The sequence below is a fragment of the Xenopus laevis genome, chromosome 2S (genome assembly GCF_017654675.1).
Source record: "Xenopus laevis strain J_2021 chromosome 2S, Xenopus_laevis_v10.1, whole genome shotgun sequence".
In the NCBI taxonomy this organism is placed as follows: Eukaryota; Metazoa; Chordata; class Amphibia; order Anura; family Pipidae; genus Xenopus; species Xenopus laevis.
In genome coordinates, this window is record NC_054374.1 from 152017075 (window position 1) to 152044401 (window position 27327).

The 27327-nt window shown below is 40.8% G+C and overlaps 2 protein-coding genes across 7 annotated transcripts; one reads left to right on the forward strand and one right to left on the reverse strand.

Moving 5' to 3' along the window:
* Window positions 1-3364: 3364 nt before the first annotated feature.
* Window positions 3365-17735, reverse strand: msantd4.S (Myb/SANT DNA binding domain containing 4 with coiled-coils S homeolog). 6 transcript variants are annotated; one of them, XM_018248302.2, is made up of 7 exons: window positions 17385-17735; window positions 9151-9756; window positions 7032-7109; window positions 6270-6371; window positions 5076-5612; window positions 4550-4661; window positions 3365-3787 (listed from the first exon to the last, which is right to left on the reverse strand). In XM_018248302.2, the coding sequence occupies exons 2-7, from the start codon at window positions 9610-9612 to the stop codon at window positions 3738-3740; spliced, it is 1341 nt and encodes a 446-aa protein (XP_018103791.1). In that variant the 5' UTR covers window positions 9613-9756; window positions 17385-17735; the 3' UTR covers window positions 3365-3737. The 6 variants fall into 6 exon arrangements, with proteins under 6 accessions (XP_018103791.1, XP_018103793.1, XP_018103795.1 ...); XM_018248304.2 differs by lacking the exon at window positions 17385-17735 and adding an exon at window positions 16831-16875; XM_018248306.2 differs by lacking the exon at window positions 7032-7109.
* Window positions 16909-22297, forward strand: LOC108709986. The gene is made up of 4 exons (XM_018250317.2): window positions 16909-17370; window positions 20750-20862; window positions 20949-20999; window positions 21454-22297. Exons 1-4 carry the CDS (start codon window positions 17276-17278, stop codon window positions 21855-21857), a joined length of 663 nt encoding a protein of 220 aa, XP_018105806.1. The 5' UTR covers window positions 16909-17275; the 3' UTR covers window positions 21858-22297.
* The last annotated feature ends 5030 nt before the right edge of the window (window positions 22298-27327 follow it).

The following is a 27327-nucleotide window of genomic DNA, read 5'->3' on the forward strand; positions in this document are numbered from 1 at the left end:
TACTGTCATGGGAAAACATAGTTTTTTTCAAAACCCATGAGATAATAGTGCTACTCCAGCAGAATTCTGCACTGAAATCCATTTCTCAAAAGAGCAAACAGATTTTTTTTATATTCAATTTTGAAATCTGACACGGGGCTAGAAATTTTTTTTTTTTCCCCCATGACAGTATCCCTTTAATGTCCATATTTCAAAATGAGAATTATAAAGTTTCCAAGTAAAGGTGGCCATAGACACAGGGATCCTCGATTCGTACGATTTTCGGATCGTGTGTGGGGTGTGACAACATCTTTCAATCCCGCCGGAGCCCACGGCACATCGTAATCGGATCGTTCGGCCATACGGCCGAACAATCAGATTACCCCCGATATAGCCATGTTTGTTAATGGCATATCGGGGAAAGATCTGCTCATTTGGCGATGTGGCCAAATGAGCGGATCTTTGCATCTATGGCCACCTTAACACTTTATGGGGAGGGCCCATCTGCAGTTTTTAGCAAGTGGACTGTTTTGACTCTTGATTCATCCCTGCACATCCCAACAATTGCCAGCATATTTACTACAACAACCATTAGATAACAGTGTGCCACTTATGCTGGCCAAGTCTGATTTCAGCGCCTTGGGTAATTTGATCAGTTGCCCTAGGGCTGAACAAAAGACAATACACAGCATGGCCACCTCTCTATTATCTATTATAAGAGCTCCAACAATCAGAACACCAGAAAGAGGAGCTGCAGCTTCCCCAGATGCTGTGTTATAAATAAAGGAGACTTCCAGCGACTAGATATACAATAAAAAACACTGTCTTTGCACACTGATGTTACTTTTTTATTTCTATGAATCAAGTTCTAGATATACACTGTAGTTATTGTTTTTTTTTTAAAGAACACTAGACATTAATATACTCTTTTCTACATGTACAATGATAACAAAACACTAACAGGTGGTTGTGCATAAAATAAACATACGGAGATTATTCTTGGGTGTGAGTATATTATCATCATTAATATGCAAGTCACTAGGTACAGCTTCCAATAAGCAATTGTCCCACCTTAGCTACAAAATCGGAAAACAAAGAGTGTAAGGGCACACACAACCAAGCTTCAGCAACACAATATCTCATGGGCAGATACTTTTATACAGTTTTATACATACATGTGCATTGTAGACGCTCACAGACTTACTGCTCTAGTTGACATAAATGTATGTTCGAGAGAGAGGTTACGCACGTTGTCACTTTTTTTGTTTTCTTGAAATTGCTTTTGAAGTGTGCACATCAATTACAGACGATTTCATGTTAGTCGTTGGCATGTCACACTACACATGAGAAAAGATTCACAGCCTGGAAAGTTCTAAATGGTCATTTACCAATATTCACAAAGTTACTTTGAGATATTCAGTTTCCAGTGAACAAAAAAAAATATACATATATATGTATTACCATGTGGAACACTGCACCCGTTACAGATCGTTATGACTTCATGTAAAATGAATATATGTGTCACGGTACGCTGCAGTTAAAATGCCAGTGAATTGTGCAATAACGATCCACCGTCACGGTGAAATAATCCACTATAGCAAAAGGTCTGCTTCCAGTTTATTCTGATCTTTACAGAACAAAGATTATTATTAGAAGAAAAAAAATGCAAATAGCTTTTGTAAAAAGTGTTCTAGATCTCAGTATTGGTACCAAGTTTAAGGGGCAGGTTTATCAAAGGTCGAAGTGAAAATTTTAATTAAAAAAAAGTCCAAAATTCAATGCGAATTTGGAAAAAATGTGAATATCGAAATTGATCATGTATGGTCTCTTTAAAAAATTCACCATCTAAAACCTTCCAAATTGCTGTTTTAGCCTTTGGGGGACCTCCTAGAACCTATTTGGAGTCAATTGGTGGACTTTGAAAAAATCAAAGTTTTTTTTTTTTTTTTTGGAAAAACTTTGAATCGAATTCAATTGAACGCGATGTTACTACAATTCATATTCAATAGGGATGCACCGAATCTACTATTTTGGATTCGGCCGAACCCCCGAATCCTTTCCGAAAGATTCGGCCGAACTGAATCCTAATTTGCATATGCAAATAAGGGGTGGGAAGGGGAAAACATTTTTTACTTCCTTATTTTGTGACAAAAAGTCACATGATTTCCCTCCCCAACCCTAATTTGCATATGCAAATTAGGATTTGGATTCGGTTCGGCCGAATCCAAATCCTGTTGAAAACGGCCGAATCCTGCCCGAATCCCGGATTTGGTGTATCCCTAGTATTCAATCAAAAACTGACTTATTCACCCGTTCATTCGAGTTTCAAAGTTATAGGAGTTCAAAAAAAACTCCCATTACTTTGGAATTCGACCCTTGATAAATCTGCCCCTTAATATCAGGTGACTTATCAAGCATAAAAATTGAATGAAAAACTCAGGCACCTAAAACCTGTTGAGATTTTTATGTCAACAGTGTAATTTTCATTTAACTTTCAATTTGAATTTTTTCTTAAATATGCTAGCGATCATATTGCTAAGATAGCTGAATGTTTTGGAAAATTAATAAAACAGCCTTTAAGAATTCCATTTTGATTTGACTACAAAAGATGGTCCAAATTTTGCAAAACAAAAAAAACAAGATCTGCCTGAATTCTGAAGAGAATTGTAAACTAAACTGATGTTTTTTTACTCTAATACATTCGAATGTACAAATGTAACATTCGAATGAAAAAAAATTCAAACGTTTAAAATTCGATCTAATGAGAAGGATTCGAAAATTTGTTTCGTATTCAAATTGAATACGACCAAAACTCAAATCAAATTTTCCTCCCAAAACAACTTGAATGTCAGGAAGGCTATTAACATATTGAAATGGGTCAATAGACCTCTGCCATTGAATTCGGCAGGTTTTTAAGTGGCGAATATCAAATTAGAACGGTTTCCATGGTTGAGGTGTGATAAATCTCTAGGGATGCACCGAATCCACTGTTTTGAATTCGGCCGAACCCTTCGCGAGAGATTCGGCCGAACCGAATCCTAATTAGGGGTGGGAAGGGGAATACATTTTTTACTTCCTTGTTTTGTGACAAAAAGTCACGTGATTTCCCTCCCCGTCCCTAATTTGCATATGTAAATCAGGATTCGGTTCGGCCAGGCAGAAGGATTCGGCCGAATCTGAATCCTGGCGAAAAAGGCCGAATCCTGGATTCGGTGCATCCCTATAAATGTCACATTCAAATTGGGGGGATTAAACTTCAAATGTCAAATTTTGACACCAGAAATTTTTTTTTAATTCAAATTTACTATTCAACCCTTAATAAATCTGCCCCTTATTGTTCTTATTAGGTGCTGCTATGATCTCATCCAGTTGCCATTTTGAAAAGTACAGAGAAATAGAACACTTTATTACATAGATAAAATACCTTTCAACCACTAGGGGAGTCTTTACTAGGAACACACACAGGTGTAATTCTTCTATACATTTTCCTTGACATTTCTGAGCTGCTTTTGGGTTCACCTCTTTTGAATTAGTACCTCACACTGCTTATTATTGTTTTCTTAAAAGGTGTACACTCCCCGTTCTAATTATCCAATATATATGGTCATGAAAAAAAGGCAAAAGGTTTGCTTGACTTTATCTAGCAGAAACAGATTGTTTCTAAAACAATAGACCACCCCTGCTCTAATCAATTTTTAAAAAAATGCTACATAATATAACTACCTGTAAGGCAAACACAGCCATGTGTACCTCTTTTTTTATGTCCCTAATTGTTCCTTCTTCGTTGTGCAGATAATTTTGGTTTTATCTGAAATTCAAATAGTAGAGGCACAATGTGAATAAACAATTTTAGTATTTCGCATTTTTTTTCTGCACTAGGGTCACATTAACAATATTTCCAAAATACAATTACAATTTCCCTTTAAAAGGGCTGAAACTTATTAAATTAAAATTATTTAAAAATACGGTAACATAAAATTGTAAATCTCTTCTTCTGTGTTTAGAGATCACCAGCAGATTATTAAGAGCTGCTGTGAATATGTTTGGTACGAGCAACTGCATGACTGAACTTTTCTGTGCATTGTGAATGGAAGATTAAAAATATCAGTCTCTTTAATTTACTTGCCAGTACTCAAAAGAAAATTGCACTTTTGAAAAAAAGGTAGATTTTTGGCGACACCAGGATGCAAAAAAGACTGATCCTAAACATAACAATTGTAAAAAAAAAAAAAAGTAAAACAATGTCAAGAACAAGAGTCAATTTTAAGCAAAAGCTTCTCAAACCTGTCAGCAATACTTAAAATCAAGGTTGGCTGACAAATCTCAGTATCTACGGAGCTGTATGACTGTAAGCCATTGAGGAAAAAAGTAGAATACTTCAAAATGTTATCAAAGAGCACCAAAGAACAAACTAAGCTATCGTTTTTAAAATGTTTTACTAAACATAAAAAGGAAATATGAACATTGATATAAAAATACTTTACAGATTAACAACACTTTGTTCAGTGATGCAGTTTGAAAGCAAAGACAGTAAGAAGAAAGCGTTCTTAAGAACCTGGCACTAACGTACTCGTTTTCTCTTTTATCCCATCAAAAGTTGTCTCACTATGGATTTTGGAGTCCCGTAGGTCACAAGCTACGCAGCTCGCTGTGCAGTGAGTGAAGGCCAAGTGAAGGGAGTCCTACAAAAATGAGTTCAAGTTAAAACAGATGGAACACTGATACAGAGAAGCAAGGCCCTACACAGGGCCGTTACAAAGTCTTTCTTAAAACATTGGTTCCTCTAGCACTAAAAATACCTGTGTGGGATGCAAAACAGTCTAAATTCTAACAGTCTCACAAACCGCTAATTAATGCAGGCACATTGAAGAATTCAGAATCACCATTTGGCTGAATGTTGTCAAGCCTTCTGCTGAGAACAGACAAGGAACACACCAGAGGGTGGTCCTGCTGGTCAGTAGAAGAGCAAGATCTACAGACAGAGGAACAGACACAAAGCTAAAGCTGTTTCACTAGAAAGCTAAACATTATATAGCTGTGTGTCTACTTTACTGCAGATGACCCTCTCTTTGAATTCGAAGACGTTCTTTCTCTACCTGCAAGCGCTCCTTTTCTATGTGAAGCTTCTCAAATTCGAATTTCAGAAGTTGCAGCCTCTCTTTCTCCAACTGCAAATGCTCCCGTTCCAGCTTTAATTTTTCTGCTTCTATGTCCAGTGGTTGCAAAACAGTCTTTTCCGGCTGAGCAAAATCATTCTCTAGATTTGGTTTCTCCACATGCATAACCTGGAGTCGCAGTTTTTCTCTTTCGATTTGCAGTCTCTCTTTTTCCAGCTGCAGCCTTTCGTGTTCCATATCTAAGTGCCGTAACCTTTCTCTTTCAATTTGCAGTCTCTCTTTTTCTACTTGAAGACGCTCTGCTTCGATACTTAAACGCTGCCGCTCTAGCTCCAGTTTCTGCTTCTCTAAGGTTACGAGCAGATGGGAATCTTTGTAAGGTATTCGTGCTATGGAGCTCAAGGTGCCGAACTCCTCAATTCTAGGAAATTCTTCAGGAAGTTCATTCTCTTCTCTGGAGTCAGGAAGAACGGTAGATAACATTTCATCTTCTTCTTCTTCTTCTTCAATCTCAAACTACCAAAGTAAAACATTGGGAAAAAGCAGTTATTTGCAAACAAATAACCAGTTACAACATTCTGTTTTTCTAAAATCCTTGTCTCATACGCTCTCCAGAGACACCTCTGGAATCTTCATTGAAGCGCTATATAACATGTAGGTAAGTAGGATCTCCATATGGCCATAAAGGTGGCCATACACAGACTGAACAACAGACTTGGCCTTGCCATGTCAGACTGAGTCAGCAGCTTATTGGCTCATGTATGGGGCCCAACAATGGGCTTGTTGATTGATATCTGCCTGAAAAATACCAATCTGGCGGGTATGATTTTCTACACAAACAACTGGATCAGTCCAATATGGACCAACCAGTGGGTGGTCAAATCAGGCCCACTTCCAGTTGTTTGGAGACGTCACCAAACAAGCTGATCTAGCAATGTGTGGGCAGCTTTAGTCTAAATCTTAAGATGAACAGTAAGGCAAATAAAGAAATCACAATGTACTCAAGAACTGTGGGAAAATCCAGGAGTAGCAATGGTTTCTTCTTCCAATGGCATAACCCTGAACACTGACTTACACACACTGTATATATATATATATATATATATTTCTAATGAAATGTAGAAGCTAAAAATATATGTATAAGCAAAGTTAAATACATTAAGGATCACATACCTGTTCGTCACTAGGGGTCTTGTTATACAGAATTCTATTTTGCCGGGCATTGAGTTGAATCCCCAGGCAGGGATGAGACACTCGTTTCTTCCAACTCGGACCCTGAAAAAGTGAGAAGAGTTCAACATTTGGAGTTTTGCTTTCAAAGAATAATAGTTAAATATGATATATATGATATGACCCGTTTACCTTCTGGTGTAAGAACTAAAACTACAGTTTAACTTCTAACTTGTAGTGGTCAGATGAAAACGAATTGCTGATTGGTTGCTATGGGTGCAATATAGAATCTATGTTAATAAGTTAGCTGCATAGTGTTCAGGAACTGCTTTTGCTCTTTGCTGTGAAAGTTAAAGGACCGGTAACATAAAAAAAATATATGTTTTAAAAATTCGTTTGTATATAACGAAAAAACCACCAAGACGTATTTAACTTTAAAATCGCAAAGTCTTTATTAAGAAATAACTCACCGATACTCAGATTCTACTCCTCTTCAGAACAGGGCGATGTTTTCGTTATATACAAACAAATTTTATTTTATTTTTTTTCTTTGAGGTTACTGGTCCTTGTGATAATCTAATGAAGTAGCCATTGGAATTACAATAAATGCAGCATAAATATAATATTTAATAGTTAGCATGTTAACAAGGAAAGCAGGTCTTTGTGTGTAAATATATGTTTGTTAATTTTTAACCCTTTCCTTGCTGCACATTTGAGCAATACATGGACTGCAAGCTGCCAGGCAACTGAAGATTTCTCACTAACCTCAATATAACCCAGATATGTAGAATCTACGTTGCTGGCATGTTGGTACTTCTGCGTTGGTGTCATAGATTCTACAACCTGTTGCACGGAAAGGGTTAAAAGTTAACATTCTGTTTCTTGTTTGCCTTATAAGCTGTCATGATGTAAATTTTACACAGGAATAACAAAAATAAAAAAATCTAGGCTAAAGATGTATATTACCTTTCATCGTCTCAATATACTTTATATTAGACATACTGCGTCTCATTTATAAATTCTGGGCAAATTTGAACCTGGGCAGTAACCCATAGGAACCAATCAGTGACTGGCATTTTACAGGCAGCTGCAGGTTGAAGAATGAAAGCAAACATTTGATTGGTTGCCATAGATTACTGCCCCGGTGCAGATTTGCCCAGTGTTTATAAATGAGCCCCACCGTGTTAGCATAATTTCTTTCCAACAATCCCACTATCTCAGCACTACTGATTGACACCAAACGACCTAGTAATTTATAGTAAAAACCCTTATTTGAGAAGCAACTGTTAAATCTCAGCACACTGCTAAGGCGACTCCTTTATATGTCTTTACATTTGTTACCTATATATGGAATACTTATGTATAAATGACATACTAAAACATATTCAGTTGCAGCTTTACTTATATTGTTTTTAATACACAAAAGTGAAATAGTAAAAACATATACAGGTATGGGATCCATTATCCGGAAACCCGATATCCAGAAAACTTTCGAATTAATAAAAGTCTCCCATAGATTCTATTATAATCAAATAATCCAAATGTTAAAAAATTGTTTCCTTTGTCTCTGTATTAATAAAACAGTAGTTTGTACTTGATCCCAAATAAGATATAATTAATCCTTATTGGAAGCAAAACCAGCCTTTTGGGTTTATTTAATGTTCACGTGATTTTCTAGTAGACTTAAGGTATGAAGATCCAAATTACTGAAAGATCCGTTATCCGAAAAAACTCCAAGTCCTGAGCATTCTGGATAACAGGCCCCATACATGTACTTAAAGGGATCCTGTCATCGGAAAACATGTTTTTTTCAAAACGCATCAGTTAATAGTGCTACTCCAGCAGAATTCTTCACAGAAATCCATTTCTCAAAAGAGCAAACAGATTTTTTTATATTCAATTTTGAAATCTAACATGGGGCTAGACATTTTGTCAATTTCCCAGCTGCCCCTGGTCATGTGACTTGTGCCTGCACTTTAAGAGAGAAATGCTTTCTGGCAGGCTGCTGTTTTTCCTTCTCAATGTAACTGAATGCGTCTCAGTGAGACGTGGGTTTTTACTATTGAGTGTTGTTCTTAGATCTACAAGGCAGCTGTTATCTTGTGTTAGGGAGCCGTTACCTGGTTACCTTCCCATTGTTCCTTTGTTTGGCTGCTGGGGGGAAAAGGGTGGAAAAACTTGCATTACAGCAGTAAAGGGTGATTGAAGTTTATTAGAGCACAAGTCACATGACTTGGGGCAGCTGGGAAATTGACAATATGTCTAGCCCCATGTCAGATTTCAAAATTGAATATAAAAAAATCTGTTTGCTCTTTTGAGAAATGGATTTCAGTGCAGAATTCTGCTGGAGCAGCACTATTAACTGATTCATTTTGAAACATTTTTTTCCCCATGACAGTATCCCTTTAATACAAAAGCAAAACCATAGGAGTTAAATGAAAAACACACTTGAGTAACGGTTCCCTTCTTGCTGTTTAAACGACTTTGGTTGGAAGTTGGAAAAACAAGCAGCCTCCACTATCGCAGAAAATACGACAATCTCTGATATCACTGCCACTTCCAGCTGGCTGTAGTGCCAAGTATTCCAATGCAGTTAAGCACCTATATTATTGAGGTACTACACTATTCAAAGGCTGATGCATTAACAAATTGCAGGGTAGGCTTTCCTTTGCTATATAAGCTTATCATGGCAAGCTTATCATGGCATGGAACAAATTACGGTTAAGCTTAAACGTAAAAAAAAAAAAATTGGATAAAAAACACTGGTGAGACTCGTTTCCATGTTTTCACCAATTCAAACAAATTCCAAAACAAATAGTCTTGAAAGTATAGAAAGGTAAATAAAGTGCCTATAGAAGGAGTGAGGGGAATACAAACTCCTTACCTCAAAACTCTGTGGGTCTTCTTCTTCTTCTTCTTTAATTTCATTCATGGATTCACTTGCTTCTCGCACATCGGTCACATTTTTCCACTCCAAGCTCGATTCACTTGTTAACACGCTCGGTTTGTCATCGGTATCATCATTTATCGAGTCATCTAAATCTGACAAGGGCAAGTGAAAGGTAGAACCTCCTAGTTTGAGGTCTGCGTTGAGACGCTTTCTTTTCACTAGGGCTCTCCAGTCCAGGTACCTTCTTTTTACTTCTGTTCCTGTTCTTTGCTCCCCTTCTCCAAGGGCGTTCACACACTCAGCGATTTCTTCCCACGCTTTGCGCTTCATCTCGTTAATGGTCGTGTTCAGTTGCTTTGAGAAAATTATATCTCTCCGTTTCTTAATTTCCTTCAGCAACGTTTGCGTTTCTTGAACACTAAAATTGCTTTTTCTCTTTCTTTTCAATTGCTTCATAATTGAAGGCTGAACAATGATCTTTTTGTAAGCTCCCGATATGTCAATGTAAGTCCTCAGTGGAGGATTGACCAGCGGCAGCGGCTTCCTCCTATTGAATTTGGCCAGTTTCTATTCGTAAAGTTTCTCTTTTTAAACAGAAATCTGAAGGCAAAAGGAAAATGTTTTAGTTAACACGAGGTTATGCCAACCTAATACATTGCAACTTTTTGGGTGCTGAAACAAACAATCCAATACCAATACTGCAACTGCATCAAGGTAATTTGGAGCAGGGTTATCAAAGCCAAAATTGAAGATTTTTATAGTCGATGGCTGCTTCAGGAGTTCCACTTTTTCTCTATCTCCTTACAAGTAGACATGATGATAGATGGTAGACGGTCAAGGTTGGGGTTGTTTCTCTTGCGAGGGGACATGATTACACTTTACAAGGACATTATAGACAAATAGCAGGGGACCTTTTTACCCATAAAGTGGATCACCGTACCAGAGGCCTCCCCTTCAGACTAGAAGAAAAGAACTTTCATTTGAAGCAACGTAGGTGATTCTTCAAAGTGAGGTTGGGGAATGCACTGCCAGGTAATGTTGTGATGGCGGATTCTGTTAATGCTTTTAAAAGTGGCTTGGGTGATTTCTTGGACAGGAATAATATCCAAGGCTATTGTGAGACTAAATTCTATAGTTAGTATAGATATGGGTATATAGAATTTATGTGAGGGTATGGAGGGGCATGTGTATGGATGCTGGGTTTCATTTGGAGGGGTTGAACTTGATGGACTTATTTTTCTTTTCAACCCGATTTAACTATGTAACTATAAACATATGGTATTGTTATGCCACACAGAAGCTTTATGCAATGAGACGACAAGAAAAATAGGGCACTTTACCTTGCTCCATAAAGGTGGCACCTTAGGATGCCTACATGTGCGCAACTCACAGTACAAGTGCCACCTGCATTTGTCATCTATCAGCAAAAAAATAAGGAAGCTGACCATGATATAACTTATTTTACAATTTAGATATAATATGTTATTGGCTCCCACATGTAAAAAGTTAGATGGAGTGGATTTAAAGGAAGCTGTAGCAGGAAATTACAGGGATGTCACTGACAAAATCAAAGTTACAAACTGGTTTAAATTGGGCCATTTCAACTATGGACACATCTGGCACAGGCCACGCTACTCATTTCTATGGTAAAATGGGTGTTTGCTGTGTTCGTACCAAAAGGCCATTGTAATCAACAGTGATTGTTTTCTAGATGTATCGTTTGTTCTGCTAGCTGGAATTCATTCATTATTTTTACATCTGATTTTTTGTTTTAAATATAACATTTCCATTTCAAAATCAACTTTGATTTTCGTTTTCACTACAACCTTTAGACACTTTACAAAATCACTTTTCTACTGAACAGGAAGTGGAGCCAACATAAGCCAACTCAACCCCTTCAGAGAGTTCACATTTATTGTCCCATGTGTGGGCCTTCCTAGTGAATTGCCCAACTCACATCTGGCAGATTAGAAAGTCCTATTGAGAACATCCCATTGATATAGTCCAATGAGCCAGATCTGGCACTGCACATGGGTGGCCAAAATTAGGGACGGTTCCTCTTATTTTGTGACCTTGAGCAGATCTGTACCTGTACGACCAGCTAAATAGTAATGGCACATGGGGCAGTCTATCACCCATGTGAAATTGCTTTTTGGATAGCAAACAAAACGCCCCAAAAAAATTTCCATATAAGGACAGTGTCGTCTGCTTGAAAGTCGATTTTACACAGGGGGCAAAACATCCCATGTGCCATTAGCCTAAAGGACAGGCTGCGCACAGAATTTTTGGAATCCAGACCAAAAGCACTTCAATAAGAATACTACTATAAGTAAGTATATTTTATAAGGTAAAACTGAACCCCTTGCAAGGGATCTTTGGCTTCAGGCCACCACAAGAGGATGAAAAATGCAGAGAATGTCCATTTTCCCCTCTGCTTTTGGATGCAAGCCATTTTGTCAGCCTGATTAAATTACTCCATCTTGTATTAACTGCAAACAGTGAACTCTGAGGGACCTGACAGTGACTAGTGTAGCTGAATGGAGTTGAAGCAGTCATTTTTCCAGGCATCCCAAGTAGCCCCGAGGATTTTGTCACAACGAGAAACCCAAAAGATTATTTTTCACTTAAATCACAAATACATTTGGGTAAATGAATGCCAAAAATACTCACCCCAGCCACTGATATGGGTAATGAGCCTTTTCCACAAACTATACAGTATAAAATGTCTCTATTATATAGAATCGTAACATGCAACTTAAAGGATCATTTTGTATTAAGAAGCAATCAGTTTGGTTAAGTCATACCTGTCAAGCAAATAAAATTGGTATTTATGCCAAAAAAACTAATTGAAATGATCAGTAGATTATTTTTTGTGGCAAAGAATGATTAACTTTAACATTTTTAAAAAGGTTTTGGCACTTTTGCAATTACATAGGAAAATTGAATGAGATTAAAGGAGAACAAAAGCCACAGATAAAAGGTAGTATTCCTGGAGAGACCTCCCTCTATCCTTAAGAAATCACACCAGTATCGCCTCCAAATCCGACCCGTTTTCCTTACCTGTTGAGAAAGAGCTGAGCAAAACAGTGGGGTTGGCAGGTGCCATCTTCTCCAGTAAGGCATTGCCAAAACTGAGAATAGCTGTTCATGTCAAGGGACCAGCTGGGCAGACCCATGTCCGACACAGACCCACTGAACCACTCTGCTCCTTTCCCATACCCGATTCCAAACCCTACCTACAAGTTGCTAACTTCTAACCCAATCCTGTGAGAGGCAGGAGAATGAGAGCCTGCAATTTACCCAGGTACCCGAGAATTGCTTGTGCAATCAAGGTAATGGGAACTTTCCCCAGAAACCTGACTGCTTTGTGGGTATTCCACAGGTAACTGACCCAATGCAGGGGTCTACTCCATGCAGACGATTGGGAGGGGGGGGGGAATAAGCAGTGCAGTTTGGGAAGAGGGCTCTTCAGAATTAATACCTTTCATCTGTGACTTTTGTTCTCATTTTGTTCGCCTTCCTTTCTCTTACAAAGGAACAACGGTCATGCTTTACGACTGGGATTCGTTATAACAACTATGTGGTCTCGAATCCCATCTAAAATGCTCTAGTTACATCAGTGCAGGATTTTGAACCCTTAAAGGAAAACTATACCCCCAAAATGAATACTTAAGCAACAGATAGTTTATATCAAATTGAATGACATATTAAAGAATCTTACCAAACTGAAATATATATTTATATAAATATTGCCCTTTTACATCTCTTGCCTTGAACCTCCATTTCGTGACTCTATCTGTGCTGCCTCAGAGATCACCTGACCAGAAATACTACAACACTAACTGTAACAGGAAGAAGTGAGGAAGCAAAAGGCAGAACTCTGTCTGTTAATTGGCTCATGTGACCTTACATGTGGTTTGTATGTGTACACAGTGAATCTTACGATCTCAGGGGGCGGCCCTTATTTTTTAAAATGGCAATTTTCTATTTATGATTACCCAATGGAACATACTACTAAAAAAGTATATTATTATGATAATGGTTTATTTACATGAAGCAGGGTTTTACACATGAGCTGTTTTACTCAGTATCTTTTAATAGAGACCTACATTGTTTGGGGGGTATAGTTTTCCTTTAACAGTGCTTGACAATTGCAAGTTAAAGGGATACTGTCATGGGAAAAAAAAAAAATTCAAATCAGTTAATCAGTTAATAGTGCTGCTCCAGCAGAATTCTGCACTGAAATCCATTTCTCAAAAGAGCAAACAGATTTTTTATATTCAATTTTGAAATCTGACATGGGGCTAGACATATTGTCAATTTCCCAGCTGCCCCAAGGCATGTGACTTGTGCTCTGATAAACTTCAATCACTCTTTACTGCTGTACTGCAAGTTGGAGTGATATCACCCCCTCCCTTTTTCCCCCCAGCAGCCAAACAAAAGAACAATGGGAAGGTAACCAGATAGCAGCTCCCTAACACAAGATAACAGCTGCCTCGTAGATCTAAGAACAACACTCAATAGTAAAAACCCATGTCCCACTGAGACACATTCAGTTACATTGAGAAGGAAAAACAGCAGCCTGCCAGAAAGCATTTCTCTCCTAAAGTCCAGGCACAAGTCACATGACTGGGGGCAGCTGGGAAATTGACAAAATGTCTAGCCCCATGTCAGATTTCAAAATTGAATATAAAAAAATCTGTTTGCTCTTTTGAGAAATGGATTTCAGTGCAGAATTCTGCTGGAGTAGCACTATTAACTGATTCATTTTGAAATTTTTTTTTTCCCATGACAGTATCCCTTTAAAGATAGGGCTTGACAGCAATTTTAAACTACATGATCCAGAAAAGAATCAGTGTAAAGGCCATACACAGAGATCGGCTCGTTTGGTGATTTTGCCAAATGAGCGGATCTCTCCCCGATATGCCCACCTTGAGGTTGGCAATATCGGGCTGTTCTGATAGTGGGCCCTAGGGCCCAACAAACGGATCATAACGGGTGGTCACAACGTGGTCAACAGAACAGATGCAGTCTGCGATCCGACTGGATTTTTACCCCTGCCTGATTGACATCTGGCCGACTCTCGGCCAGATATCGATCGTGGAAGCCCACTGGAGGGCCCCACACATGGGCCAATAAGCTGGTGACGCAGTCTTTCAGCAGCTTTTATCGGCCCATGTATGGCCACCTTAAAAATCAGTATAATTGCTATAAGCAAATAGTAAAAACTAAGTGCAAAAATCCTGAAACAGAAAAAAGAATGATAAAGGACAGTTCAGCAAATTCACCAAGCCATTCATCAAGGAATATTTATTTGCTGAATGCCAGGAATCTATATATTGAACGTGGAAAGCTTCTCACTAGAGATTCAATTCAGTGAAAAAAAAAAAAAAAAGATGGCAAATTCCAAGATTGGGATATCTTGAAGTGAAAGAGTCGACCTGTCTCTGGCTGTTGCCGCTGCAAACGAGTAACACAAAGGATCCCATTTATAGCACTGGGCTAGGAATAGAGACTGCTCCATGCCGACACCATTGACTTTTCAGCCCTATAAGCTCAACTTTGGCACAAAGAACAGAACAAGTCACTCACAAGGTGTGTGCCTGCCCCACTCTCCACTATATATAAATGATAAAACGTATACCAATGAATACAATCAGAATAAAATGATTAGGCTTCATTGTGAAGCGAACAAAGGATCAGTAGTTCTTTGTATCCCCACGGCTACGGCCATATGGTGTAATAGTTCAGCTGGTTACAGTATAATTACAGCCAAAGCATGCAGAACATTGCAAGCACACTCCCTTGCTCTCCATGAGGAGACACAAAGGGCAATGTGTTGTATGTGCTACAGATAAAACACCGATGTGCAAGTGTGTGGCCAAGCGCCGGCACTGCAGCACAGACAGAGAGAACGTGGAGCCGACAGAAATGCTAAAAGTAGTAAATGGAGCCCCTGCAGACTGTAAATGCTGCAACAGTGAAGGGATTTCCACCTCTAACTGCACACACCAAATACACTTGCACAGCTACTTACAACATGCATTGCTATTAAACTGTGCAGATATTAACACATGGCAGGTGACTGCAACCTCAGAACAGTGTGATTATTTACTAACAGACATTTAAGTTAAACTCCCAACAACCTGCCCAAAGATTTGGGCTCAGGGATGCCAGTCGTTCTACTGGTGTCCAATTGGTCTTGCAGAAGAGAAGGCCATATTGTATTAAGGACAGGAGTTAATAAAATGGCATTGCTCTAAATCAGGCGGGGGGGGGGGAATAAGCCACCCTACCAGCTGTTGCCAAGGTACAACTCCCTGCATCACTGAATTGTAATGAACAGGTTGCTTGCTAGGATTCCTTTCCTACAATTGGATGCATATAAAACGCACACGGCTCATCAGTGAATATCAATCAGCTCGGTTGCATAGAAACCAAAGTGCTGTGCAGCTTACGTAGGAAGAAATTGCCACTCATCCGTGCCGCATTGGCATGATATAGGTGCCACCGAGCCTGGGCCGTCTCTAGAGCTGGCGGGCCTGTTATTTATATAAAGCAAGAGGCATTATAAGGTCGCACAGCAGTGATATTAAATGGTAGCAACCCCTTAGTATGAGCACCTGATAGTTGCACCCCTTATACCAGAGTTGCCAGGTCTAATTTTCAAAACCAGCCGAGAGGCACTTCAATAGTAGCGCAAAAATAGCAAAATATATGCAATGAGAAAAAAAGTCTAAAAATAAATTAATATATGTAAAAATATGCCTTTTTCAAATTGTCACTGTTTCACAAATTTTTCCATGAAGCATTATGGGACAGATTTGGGACCAGGGGTGTAACTAGAGAGAGGGGACCAGGAGGTATAGTGGGCCCATAAGGCCCTAATACATATACAGTCTGACCAATCCGTCAAATTATCGTGAAGTTAGTGGGATTTGAGCGATCGCACATCTTACGGTTTTTCTTCCGGCAGAAAATTGATCGGCCAGGTTAAAAAATCTTATCGGCCCCAGTGCAATTTATCTATGTTTGCAGGGCCAAGCAGGCAGCTCCCCTTCAGTTTTGCTGGCAATATCACCTGAAATGGTCTTTTTAGTTGATGGACACATCGTACATTTAAATGATCATTTCGAGATAATCGTGGTCTCACGATGACGATCGGATCTTTTAAAAATCTTTACCTCTATGGCCAGCTTTACAGCCCCTATGCCTTCCCTACATCACGTCTTACTATACACAATATCCCCGTGTTTCTCTGCTTACTATAAGCACTAAGTCACGGTTACAACCCCTATGCCTCATTTGGCTTTACTATAAGTTCTATCCCAGTGTTACAGCCCCTATTCCTTCCCCACATCACATCTTACTATACACACTATCCCATTGTTTCAGCCCCTCATCTCGCCTTACTATAAGCACTAAGTCACAGTTACAACTCCTTCTCCTCATCTCACCTTACTATACACACTATCCCCTTGTTTCAGCCCCTCATCTTGCCTTACTATAAGCACCAAGTCACAGTTACAACCCCTACTCCTCATTGTGTCCTACTATAAGCATTATCCCAGTGTTACCGCCCCTACCCCTGATCTTGCCTTACTGTAGACACTATCCCATAGTTACCACTCCTTTACCAACAAAGAGGAACATTTGCTGGGCCCTTGTACTTACCCTTGTAGTTACCCATGCACTTTGGGGACAGTGGAACCACTTACCCTAATAAAAGAAATAAAGGCACCTGAGATCACCATGTAAATGTTGGGGCTGTAGTAATGTCCCCCCCAACAACAGGTTCTTCAACCTCCAGCAGCCGTGCCCATTTGTACCTGACCTGAGCTCCTGTACAACTACAGCTCCCACCTGCTGCTCCATCTCTCAGCTGTGCGACTACAAGTCCCAGCAGCCCCCAGCGAGCAAACTAAAGGCAAGGGGTGCTGGGAGCTGTAGTTGTGGAACAGTTTCATGACTAGAGGCAGATAGGAAGTTTCCCGCAGGCAGAGAGACATTGCTGAGACTGTTGTTGGCAACGAGCCCCGGGCACAGACTCTTTGTTAGGAGCTTCCCCCGACGTGTGATCCCCTGTGAGGCGGCGGAGGCAGCAGAGAGAGAGCTGAGAATGCCAGGCAAGATGGCGGCGCGAAAGGCCAAGAACTGCGGCCCCCGCCTCAGGACAGCACAGCGGCCGCGGGTTGGAGGAAACAGGAGACTGGAGTAAGAGCTCTTACCTGCCGCGTCTGCTCCTACTCACAGTCGCCGCCGCTGGGCGCGCTTCTACCCCCGAGGCTCCGACAGCAGCAGAGTAGGGACCGCCAGTAGCAGCAACAGCCCGGCACTAACTGGGAGTAGGGAGTGAGGAGCGGGGGGCACCGGACACTCGGAGGAGAGAAAGGGGGAGACTCGGGGCTGCGCCACTCAGCCTGTAGGAAGGGGGGAGAGCCAGACTGTACGAGCAGACATGCGGGGGAGGAGGAGGCAGGGCACTGGGAGAGAGAGAGAGGGCCAGGCATAGACTTACTACAGGGAGGAGGGAATCATGGGATGTGTAAGGAAAGGCAGACACAAAGGGGCTGCTGCTGTGCACACAAAGGACATGGAGTGAGGGGGGGGGGGCACAGCCGCCGGGAGTCTCACGTGCCTGAGGGATAGGTGCTCGCTGGGCACAATAAAGTCACCTGAGCCGCTACTAGGGGTTTGTAAATAATGGTGTGAGGTGATTAACCCAATTAACTGCCCCCAGGGCACTTAGTAGCTCTCCCTGGCACGGAGGTACCCTCCCTTTTATATACAGGCACTTAGTATCTCCCTCTGGCACCCCTCCACTTCATTAATTACCTGGGCACTTAGTATCTTCCCCTAGCACCCCCCCCCCCTTTTATATGTGGGAACATAATATTTCCCCTGGCACCCCTTCCCTTTCATTAATCATCTGGGCACTTACTATCTCCCCAGACACCCCATCTCTTCATTAATACCCAAGTCACTTAATTGAGTCCCTCAATATTTATTACACCTAAGTCGCTGTTTCCCTGGCAGTCTGGTACCCCTCCATTTTCATTCATAACCTGGGCACCTCGTATCTCCTCTGGCACCCCTACCTTTTCATTAATTCCCACGTCACTTAGTATCTCCCCTGGCATCCTTCACTTTTGATTAATAAACAGGGCACTAAATATCTCCCCTGGCACCCCTACATTTTGATTAATCTGCCCTGGCACCATACCCTTTTCATTAATACCAAGGCCCTTAAAATATCCCCTGGCAGCCCTTATTTTTTGAATAATACTACGGGCACTTTGTATCCTAACTGGACCCCCCCCCTCCTCATTAATACTCTTAGCTCTTGCTATTCAATCTGGCAACCTGGCAACACTTAGTATCTCCCATAGCAGCCCTCAATTTTCATTAATAACCTGCCACCCCTCTATTTTCATTTATTATCCAAAGCACTTATCTCCTCTGACATATCGCCCTTTAATTTTAATAACCAGGGCAGTACGTTTTTCTCCTTTTCATATATCACTCAAGGCAATTTGTATCTCCTGTATCCCCCACCTTTTCTTTACTATCTGGGGCAAATAGTATTCTTCCTTTATATTTATTACCCAAGACACTTGTTATCTCCCTTGGCACCACTACCTCATCCAGGACACTTAGTATCTCCCCTGCATTTCTTCCTTTTTATTACCCAGGGCGTTGTTATCTCCTTATCACCCCTATCTTTGCTTTAACATCCAGCACACTTAGTATCTCCCCTGAATGTATCCATTGTTTATTTATTACCCACTTGGCATCTCCCTTAGCATCTCTCCCTTTTGTTATCTAGGGCAGTTAGTATTTCCTGGCATTCGTACCTTTTCTTTCAGATATTGGGCAATTGGTATCTCCCCCATCAATCTTATCTATTTATTACCCAGGGTACCCAGAGCAGTTAGTATTCCCCCTGGCAACCCATGCCTTTTCAATTATTAGTTAGCAGGGCCCAAAGTAGCACAGTGATGGACTTGTCCAGTTTTTTAAGTCTGTTAAAGGGGATTTAAACCCTAATGTATAAGTGTTGCTTATTGAAAGGTATTGTAAGCAACTTTCCAGTATACATTAATTACATCATTTGGATCGTTTTTGAGTCATTTGTGAATGTAATTTCAGTTAAAAGCAGAATTTGTCCCTTTCTGCACTGCTGGGTTCTGTTCTCAGCGATGTATCAGATCAGCTTTTTGTGCTTCTTCACAGTTCTGGCAATTAACTGGCTTCTGCTACATTGTCAGAACCACCAGTGCAGGGAATAGAAAGGGACACACAGACACTGCTTTTAAAAGCAACTATATTCATCAATAAATATAAAAACTGTATAATCTAAGGACAAGGAAAGCCAAATATATCAGAAAGCTCCCAGTAAATTCATTCAGGGGCTGCCACCTTACCTTTCCCAGTTGTCCCTCAGTAGACTTTAACACATTTGCTTTAGACTAAATTATTTGGAGGAGCACCAGGCCAGGTAAAAAAAGAATTCACTTTAGGGTACCTGACATTCATTTTCCATGTCCATTTACTAGAAAGTTGCATAAAATAAAATTTTCTTTCCAAATATACTATTGGTGAGATCAGCTGGGCCGACCATCCTATATATTTATCTTTTTTCCCTATAAATAACATTGGGACCTTGAGTTCCTCAAGGTGCTCCTGGTTTCCTTCTACCTTGGCTCCTGATGAAATTCACAAATTCACCCTAGTGTGGGTGAGCGTGAATAATGACCTTAGATTGTAAGCTCCACTAGTGCAGAGATTGATGGGAATGATGTATAATCTCTGTAAATAATGGTAATAGAAATGCAGTAATAATGACAAGTGGTATAAGGACTAGATCTAAATAGGGCTGCTACCTGACTGGCCCAATAAAATAGTGCTTGATGCCAATATTATTATTAGGGAAGTAAGGAAACAGGAAGGAGCTATCTTGTTCCAGAAAAGGTGGTGACCCAAGATCTGACGGCATGAATTGATGTTGCCAAGCCCAACCGCAAAATATTTTAGGGTCCTCCTCCAAGCACTTTACAATTGTACAAGGAAACTGTAAACCTGAGTGGGATTAGTCCAGTAGATATCTATTGCCCTGGAATTTCCGTCATGCAAGGACTGCGCCAGGCCTGACTTAAGATGGGTGAAGATGGTGGAATATTACTATATTGAAGAATGGGAGGTGGACCCACAGGAGGAGGAGGCTAGAGGCTCTGGGGGAGCACAAAGGAGATGAGGAGGAGGGCCCCGGAGCAAAACTGGGCCCCCGATTTTCCAGTGACGAAAATGCAGCACTGGTTAATGAAGGGCTGGCTCCATGGGATGTGCTGTTTGGGACTCAGTCTCATCGCATTAATGCTGCCAGGCGCAAACAACTCTGGCAGCAAGTACCAGACAAAATCAACCCTATAAGCAGAGAATGGCAGATTGTGTAAAAGCGCTTCAGTGACTTGAAGCGGTGGATTAGGACAGAGTTAGCCGCAAGGAGGGCAGTAGCCCTATGAGCGCCGGCTTCTGGATGTAATTCCATATTTTTAATACTTTTTTTTTTTTTTCCATTTATTCCCAATTGCAGCCCGCCACAGAGATCGCGGCAACCCTCGTACAGGGACCAGGACTGGGATGAGGCTGCTCAGCGACCCCAGGAAGAGGGTGAGGTTGATGGTGATGAAGCCCTGGAAGCTCAAGGTAGAGACATGTTCAATGTTTTTAGACAATGTAGTTACTTCCTCAACTTTTTTAGAGCATTACTAATATCATTTTTCACATTACAGAACACCAAACTGAACCCCGTCCCCAGTCATCAGCTGTGCTGCCACCCAGACGTAAGTTAAACATATTTCACTAATAAACTATTACTTTCTTTGACTGTGTGTGACCTATGATGACAAAGATGCAAAGCACATTTACTTACTGCCTTATGCAGGTTATATTTTTTATTGGGAGGGTGTTGCCTCTTCAATGTTAGTCAGCAGCTGTAGCTTTTAACATTCATGATTTATTAAAATTGATCCTTATTTTAATTTAATTTATACCCTAAAAACAATGAACGGTCATTTTTTTTTTAAACAGACCAGATTTTTCCCAGCTACAGATTGATGGTAACTTTCCACTCCAATGTTGTCATGTTTTTGACCACCCCCCAAACATGTACACGCACATCCCAATCTAACTTTGAATCTTAGCTTTGTCAACTCCATTCACAACCATTTGTTTGTTATGGGTTAGACATATCTTTAAAGATATATATATCTAAATATATAATTGTTTTTTTTTTAGGTCATGCTGCTGCTGCTGGTAATGGGGGACAAGCACAGAATCAAGGACACCAACTGGATGAGCCACCTGTGGGGAATGATGAGCTTGTGGAGGCGATGGTGGCGGCTATGCAGTTGGTCTTTCGCCAACAGCGCCGCCAGGATCTTTGGATGAGACGTTGCATGAGACGATGGATGGCTCAAATATATGATGACTTGCGTGACATCAATTTGACCATCCAGCATGGATTCCAAAACCTTATAGCAGTGTTGGCAGCCCAGCCTCACCAACCAGAGGGCTCTGTTGAGGGTCAAGTCCCTGGCCCTTCTGGTGATCCTCCTCCACCCCCTGATGATGCTCAACAGCAAAGGGGAAGAGGACAAGGTCCTGTCCGGGGGGAAAAGCGAAAGCGTCCTCAGCTCTAGTCTGTGTCCCCGTCACATTCCAAGCTGCGGTGGCCTCTTTACCTATTTTCACCTTGCTATAAACTTTACCCTAATCATGCTTCAGGTATGATTTAGTCTGCTACCCAGTAATTAGAGTCTCAAACAACATGTCCCATTGTTTAATTTCATCGACCCCGCTGCATTGTCGTCACTGAGGGGTGCCGTTATGACATCTATGGGCACCCTTCCCAATAACATCTGGAAAAGCACTTGAAAGATTCTAAAAGTGCATTTGCTGTAACATATTTCTATGGTCATGCTGAAATGTTGGCCAACTCTTAAGACACATTCATTTGGCCGAAAATGTTAGAAATTTTAACAATTGTAACCATATGACTACAATTTTCATTGTGTAGTTATCACTAGTGCAGTGTTACTTCAAAGGTAACATATGCTAATAAAGCTCTGTTTGTACGTGTTTTACATGTTATGTGCATTCATGTAGAAAAAAGATGTACCTTGTGCTGTGCACTTACAACTATTGTTGGCTTTCGTTGACCTACATTGCCTGCCCTGCACTGATAATATGGGCTGATTTCTACCTCCTCCACCAGCCTGTGCTATTTAAAGAGCAAGTCACAAGTGTATGTTATGCCTTAAAGGCACAAAGTGTTGGTTTTTACTTTGCACTTAAAGTATTGTTGGTTGTCCACCACTAACCTCATATCTGTTGATAATTTCAAACAGGCCAGATTGTCTTACAGTCATATGTAAAAGTTTGGGAATCCCTCTCAGCCTGCATAATACTTTACTCCAATTCAACAAAAAAAGATAACAGTGGTATCTGAGTACTGGCGTGTTTTCTGAACAAAGATTTTTAGTGAAGCCATATTCAGTTGTATGATATTAAAGGAGAAGGAAACCCCCTGGGTGCAAAAGTCCCTCCCTCCTCCACCCTGGCCTACCTGTCCCCCCGGGCAAATGCCCCTAACTTGTTACTCACCCCTCTGTGCAGATCCAGTCCACGGAGTTCACAAGCGCCATCTTCTCAGAAGCGGTCTTCTTCCTGCTTTGAATGGGGTTTTTGGAGCATGCGCAGTAGGAGCAATTTACCGGTACGGATCTACGGCACATGCGCCAAAAGTCGTGACTTTTGGCGCATGCGCAGTAGATCCGTACCGGTAAAATGCTCCTACTGCGCATGCGCCAAAAAACAATAAAGCAGGAAGAAGACCGCTTGGGAGAAGATGGCGCGTGTGAACTCCGTGGACTGGATCTGCGCAGAGGGGTGAGTAACAAGTTAGTGGCATTTGACCGTCGGGACAGGTAGGCCAGGGGGGAGGAGGGAGGGGGCAACACAGGGGAGGGTTTTTGCCCCCAGGGAATTTCCTTCTTCTTTAAATCAAATGTGAAAAACTGGCTGTGCAAAAATGTGGGTACCCTTGTAATTTTGCTAATTTGAATGCATGTAACTGCTCAATACCTATTACTGGCAACACCAAATTGGTTGGATTAGCTTGTTAACTTCATAGGCAGGTGTGTCCAATCATGAGAAAAGGTATTTAAAGTGGCCAATTGCAAGTTGTGCTTCTGTTTGACTCTCCTCTGAAGAGTGACAGCATGGGATCCTCAAAGCAACTCTCAAAAGATCTGAAAACAAAGATTGTTCAGTATCATGGTTTAGGGGAAGGCTACAAGAAGCTATCTCAGAGGTTTAAACTGTCTATTTCAACTGTAAGGAATGTAATCAGGAAATGGAAGGGCACAGTTGCTGTAAAACCCAGGTCTGGCAAGCCAAGAAAATTACAGGAGTGGCATATGCGGAGGATTGTGAGTGGTTACAGACAACCCAAAGATCACGTCCAAAGATCTGCACGAATATCTTGCTGCAGATGGTTTATCTGTACATCGTTCTACAGTTCAACGCAATTTGCACAAAGAACATCTGTATGGCAGGGCAATGAAAAAGAAGCCCTTTCTGCACTCACGCTTGTATGCAAAAGCTCATTTAGACAAGCCACAGTCATTTTGGAACAAAGTGCTGTGGATTGATGATACAAAAATTTAGTTATTTGGTCATAACAAAAAGCGCTTTGCGTGGCGGAAGAAGAACACCGCATTCCAAGAAAAACACCTGCTACCTACAGTCAAATTAGGTGGAGGTTCCATCATGCTGTGTGACTAGTTCAGGGATGGGACCTTGTTAAAGTCGAGGGTCGGAAGAATTCAACCCAATATCAACAAATTCTTCAGGATAATTCAAAATAGTTAAAAAAGACCAACCGAAATTAAGTCAAAGTTTTTGTTGGGTCGAATAGGTCCATTTTCGATTGAATTGGTCTGTATTCGACTGAATTCGAATGAAAGGAATAGCGCATTCGATCGAATTGATTCAAAGTTTTTCCCTAAAAAAAACTTAGATTTTTCAAAGTCCACCAATTGACTCCAGATAGGTTCTAGGTGGTCCTCCATAGGCTAAAACAGCAATTCAGCAGGTTTGAGATGGCGAATGGTCGAAGTCGAATTTTTAAAGAGACCGTAAATTTCGATATTCAAATTTTTTGCAAATTCGAAAATTCACCTCGACCTCTGATAAATCTGCCCCTAGAACTTACTGACAAAATGTTTTCTGAAGGTTACACTCCTCGCAGGTTCAAACTGATCAAAACAGCTTTGACTTCAACACTTTGCAATCCATTTTCTGTGCCATTTCTGTCCAGGTAGTGAGTCCGGTTTAGTCTGTCATAAGACCTTTGCACATGTAGAGGCTGCAGAGTAATACAGTTATGAGACCTGTTATCTAGAATGCTTAGGACCTGGGGTTTTCCGGATAATGGATCTTTCCGTAATTTGGATCTTCATACCTTAAATCTGCTATAAAATCATGTAGACATTAAAGGGCACCAATCATGACCAAAATCATTTACTAAGTAAATACACTATGTGAAAGTTCAAGAAATCCGATTTTTAAAACAGTTAGAATTGTTTGTATAATGTAAATGATCAGCTCACTATTCCTTCTGCAAGATCTCCCCTATCTCCCCTGCAGTTCTAGCTGAGGCAGCCATCTTGGATTTCACTGGCTCCTCCTACCTATATCTTCCCAGCCAACTGTAGCTCTGAAATCTCGCACATGCTCAGTTCAAATTCCTTGTTTGCTTATCAACCCTTCTAAGCTATTTTCAAATCAGCCAAACCTGTGTGTTAGCTGCTGTACAGTAGTGCTGCCACCTGCTGGAAGTTAGCAGGTGGCAGCACTTCTAGTGGATACTTCTAGTGGAGGAGTTTACTAAAACAAGGCATTCTGGGTAGAATACTCAAAGCAGTGTTACAATCTGAGCATGCTCCTGAAATTTGCATATTAGAGTCTCTGTTAGAGTCTCAATATGGCCTCCCTCAGTGAAAGAACCCATTTGACAAAGTAAGGGATTTTTTTAAAACCTGCAGTTTTTTCAAAAAACTATATATGTAGTTTGATTGAACTAGGTTTAGCTTGTACTGGTCAGATTGTTAATATGTGTTTGATTTTGGCTGTGATAGGTGCCCTTTAAATAAACTCAACAGACTGGTTCTGCCTCCAATAAGGATTAATCTATATCTACAAGCTACCATTTTATTATTACAGAGAGAAAAAAATATTTTTAAAACTAGATTGTTCAGATAAAATAGAGTCTATGGGAGACGGCCTTCGTAATTCAGAGCTTTCTGGATAACGGGTTTTTGGATAGCGGATCCCATACCTGTACAAATAAAAGTTTAATATCTTTGCAATATCTTTTTTATTAGCAGAGTAAGTGGTAAATACCTGAATGTACGAGTGAGTGGAAGCTGTAATGGCGTGGCCAAACAATGAGTCGCTGTTCATGTGTATGTCTGTATCATCTGTGTGGGAGCACCAACATTACAAAGTAGCGTATGATGTGTGTGTTAGAGAAGCAGTAGGAGGCCTGCAACCAAAGCAGAGATAATGGTTATGTTTTAATTTGTTTAACATGTGTTCAATGTGTTATTATCCCTTCTAACAATTTTTCTGCTTAAAGGAGAAGCAACCCCTAAAGTTAAAAAAACCCTACGCTTCATAGACCCCCTCCCTCCAGCCTAAGTGTTACCCCGGGCTAATGCCCCTAAGTCTTTACTTACATGCAGATTCTGTCCAGCAGAGTTCACGGTCGCCATCTTCTTCTCTTCGGTAATCTTCGGAATGAAACTGGCGTATCGGTGCATGTGCAGTTGGAGCAATTTTCTGTTTCGCATCAACTGCGCATGTGCCGAAACTCGCGACTTACAACTAAAGTGTGCATTGATGAGCCTTTCACGCACTCTTCTTCCCTGTGGTGAGTAGGGTTTCCAACTTTTAGGGAAAAAAAACCCGGCCTTCCTATATTTCTATCTTTTTTTCCTATTAATATCATTGGGATCAACCATTATTTTACCGGCCAGGCTGGTAAATTTCCGGCCAGGTGGCAACCCTAGTGGTGGGTTATCCCTCCTTCTCTCAACATACCCCTCAATCTCAGGTTCCAGATCATCATCAATGTCTGGTGGGAGTCCATGCTGCACTGCTACATTGTGCAACATGCCACAGACAGTGATGGTGTCTGAAACCTTTCTGGGAAATAAAGCAGAGCACCCTCAGTGACTAAGAAGCATCAGAAGCATGATTTCAGCACCCCAAAGAGGCACTCTATAATATTGCATGTCTTCTGATGGGCACAATTGGGGACTGGCAGTCCCAAGGAGAACCTGATTGGCAGTACATCTAGTTTAATGCAAACAAAACTTGCATCCAAGTCAGCAATTTCAGAGCAGAGTGGCTGCTTTAACAGCCAATGGGAGCAATAGCCAAGGAATTGGGGAGCAACATGTTTGTAAGTAGCCACTGGTTGGGGATCACTGCACTAAAACATACCTCCCTCCATTTGAAAAAAGAAAGAGGAAGAAAATACATTAACAACAAGCAATTTATAGTTATGAAGAGAAAATGTCCCTAAGGAAACAAGTTGAGCAGGCCAAAAATGCTTATTTTCTAAAGAGCAAACAACATGATGTCTTGTGGCGAATCAGCAGCAAAGGCATGGCAGTTGAGAGGTATGCTAAAGTACTTAGCAACATTCATGAATATTACTTGCTATTACTTCTAGGAGGTAGTACTCTTTTATTGTTAAGTGCTGCTTCCAGTTGCCTGTCTGTTGGGTTAACTATTAGCATGCTGTAGCTATGTCACTTAAAGGACAACTAAACCCTAAAAATTAATGTGGCTAAAAATGCTATAATCTGAACTTATTGCACCAGCCTAAACTTCTCAATAGCAGCAATGATCCAGGACTTCAAACTTGTCACAGGGGGTCACCATCTTGGAAAGTGTCTGTGACACTCACATGCTCAGTGGGCTCTGAGCAGCTGTTGAGAAGCTAAGCTTAGGGCTTGTCACTAATTATCCAGCAGAAAATGAGCTTCCCCTGTAATATAAGCTGATGCTACAGGGCTGATTATTAAATTCTGATGCTAA

Excerpts from the sequence above, each read along its gene's own strand:
- msantd4.S (XM_018248302.2), bottom strand. The coding sequence starts at position 9,612 with ATGAAGCAATTGAAAAGAAAGAGAAAAAGCAATTTTAGTGTTCAAGAA. Across the intron at positions 6,372-7,031 it reads CATATCTGGGTTATATTGAG|GGTCCGAGTTGGAAGAAACG; the intron begins GTTAGTGAGAAA and ends TCACTTTTTCAG. Across the intron at positions 3,788-4,549 it reads TGGGATAAAAGAGAAAACGA|ATAAAACCAAAATTATCTGC; the intron begins GTACGTTAGTGC and ends TTTGAATTTCAG.
- LOC108709986 (XM_018250317.2), top strand. The coding sequence starts at position 17,276 with ATGCCAGGCAAGATGGCGGCGCGAAAGGCCAAGAACTGCGGCCCCCGC. Across the intron at positions 20,863-20,948 it reads TGAAGCCCTGGAAGCTCAAG|AACACCAAACTGAACCCCGT; the intron begins GTAGAGACATGT and ends TTCACATTACAG. Across the intron at positions 21,000-21,453 it reads AGCTGTGCTGCCACCCAGAC|GTCATGCTGCTGCTGCTGGT; the intron begins GTAAGTTAAACA and ends TTTTTTTTTTAG.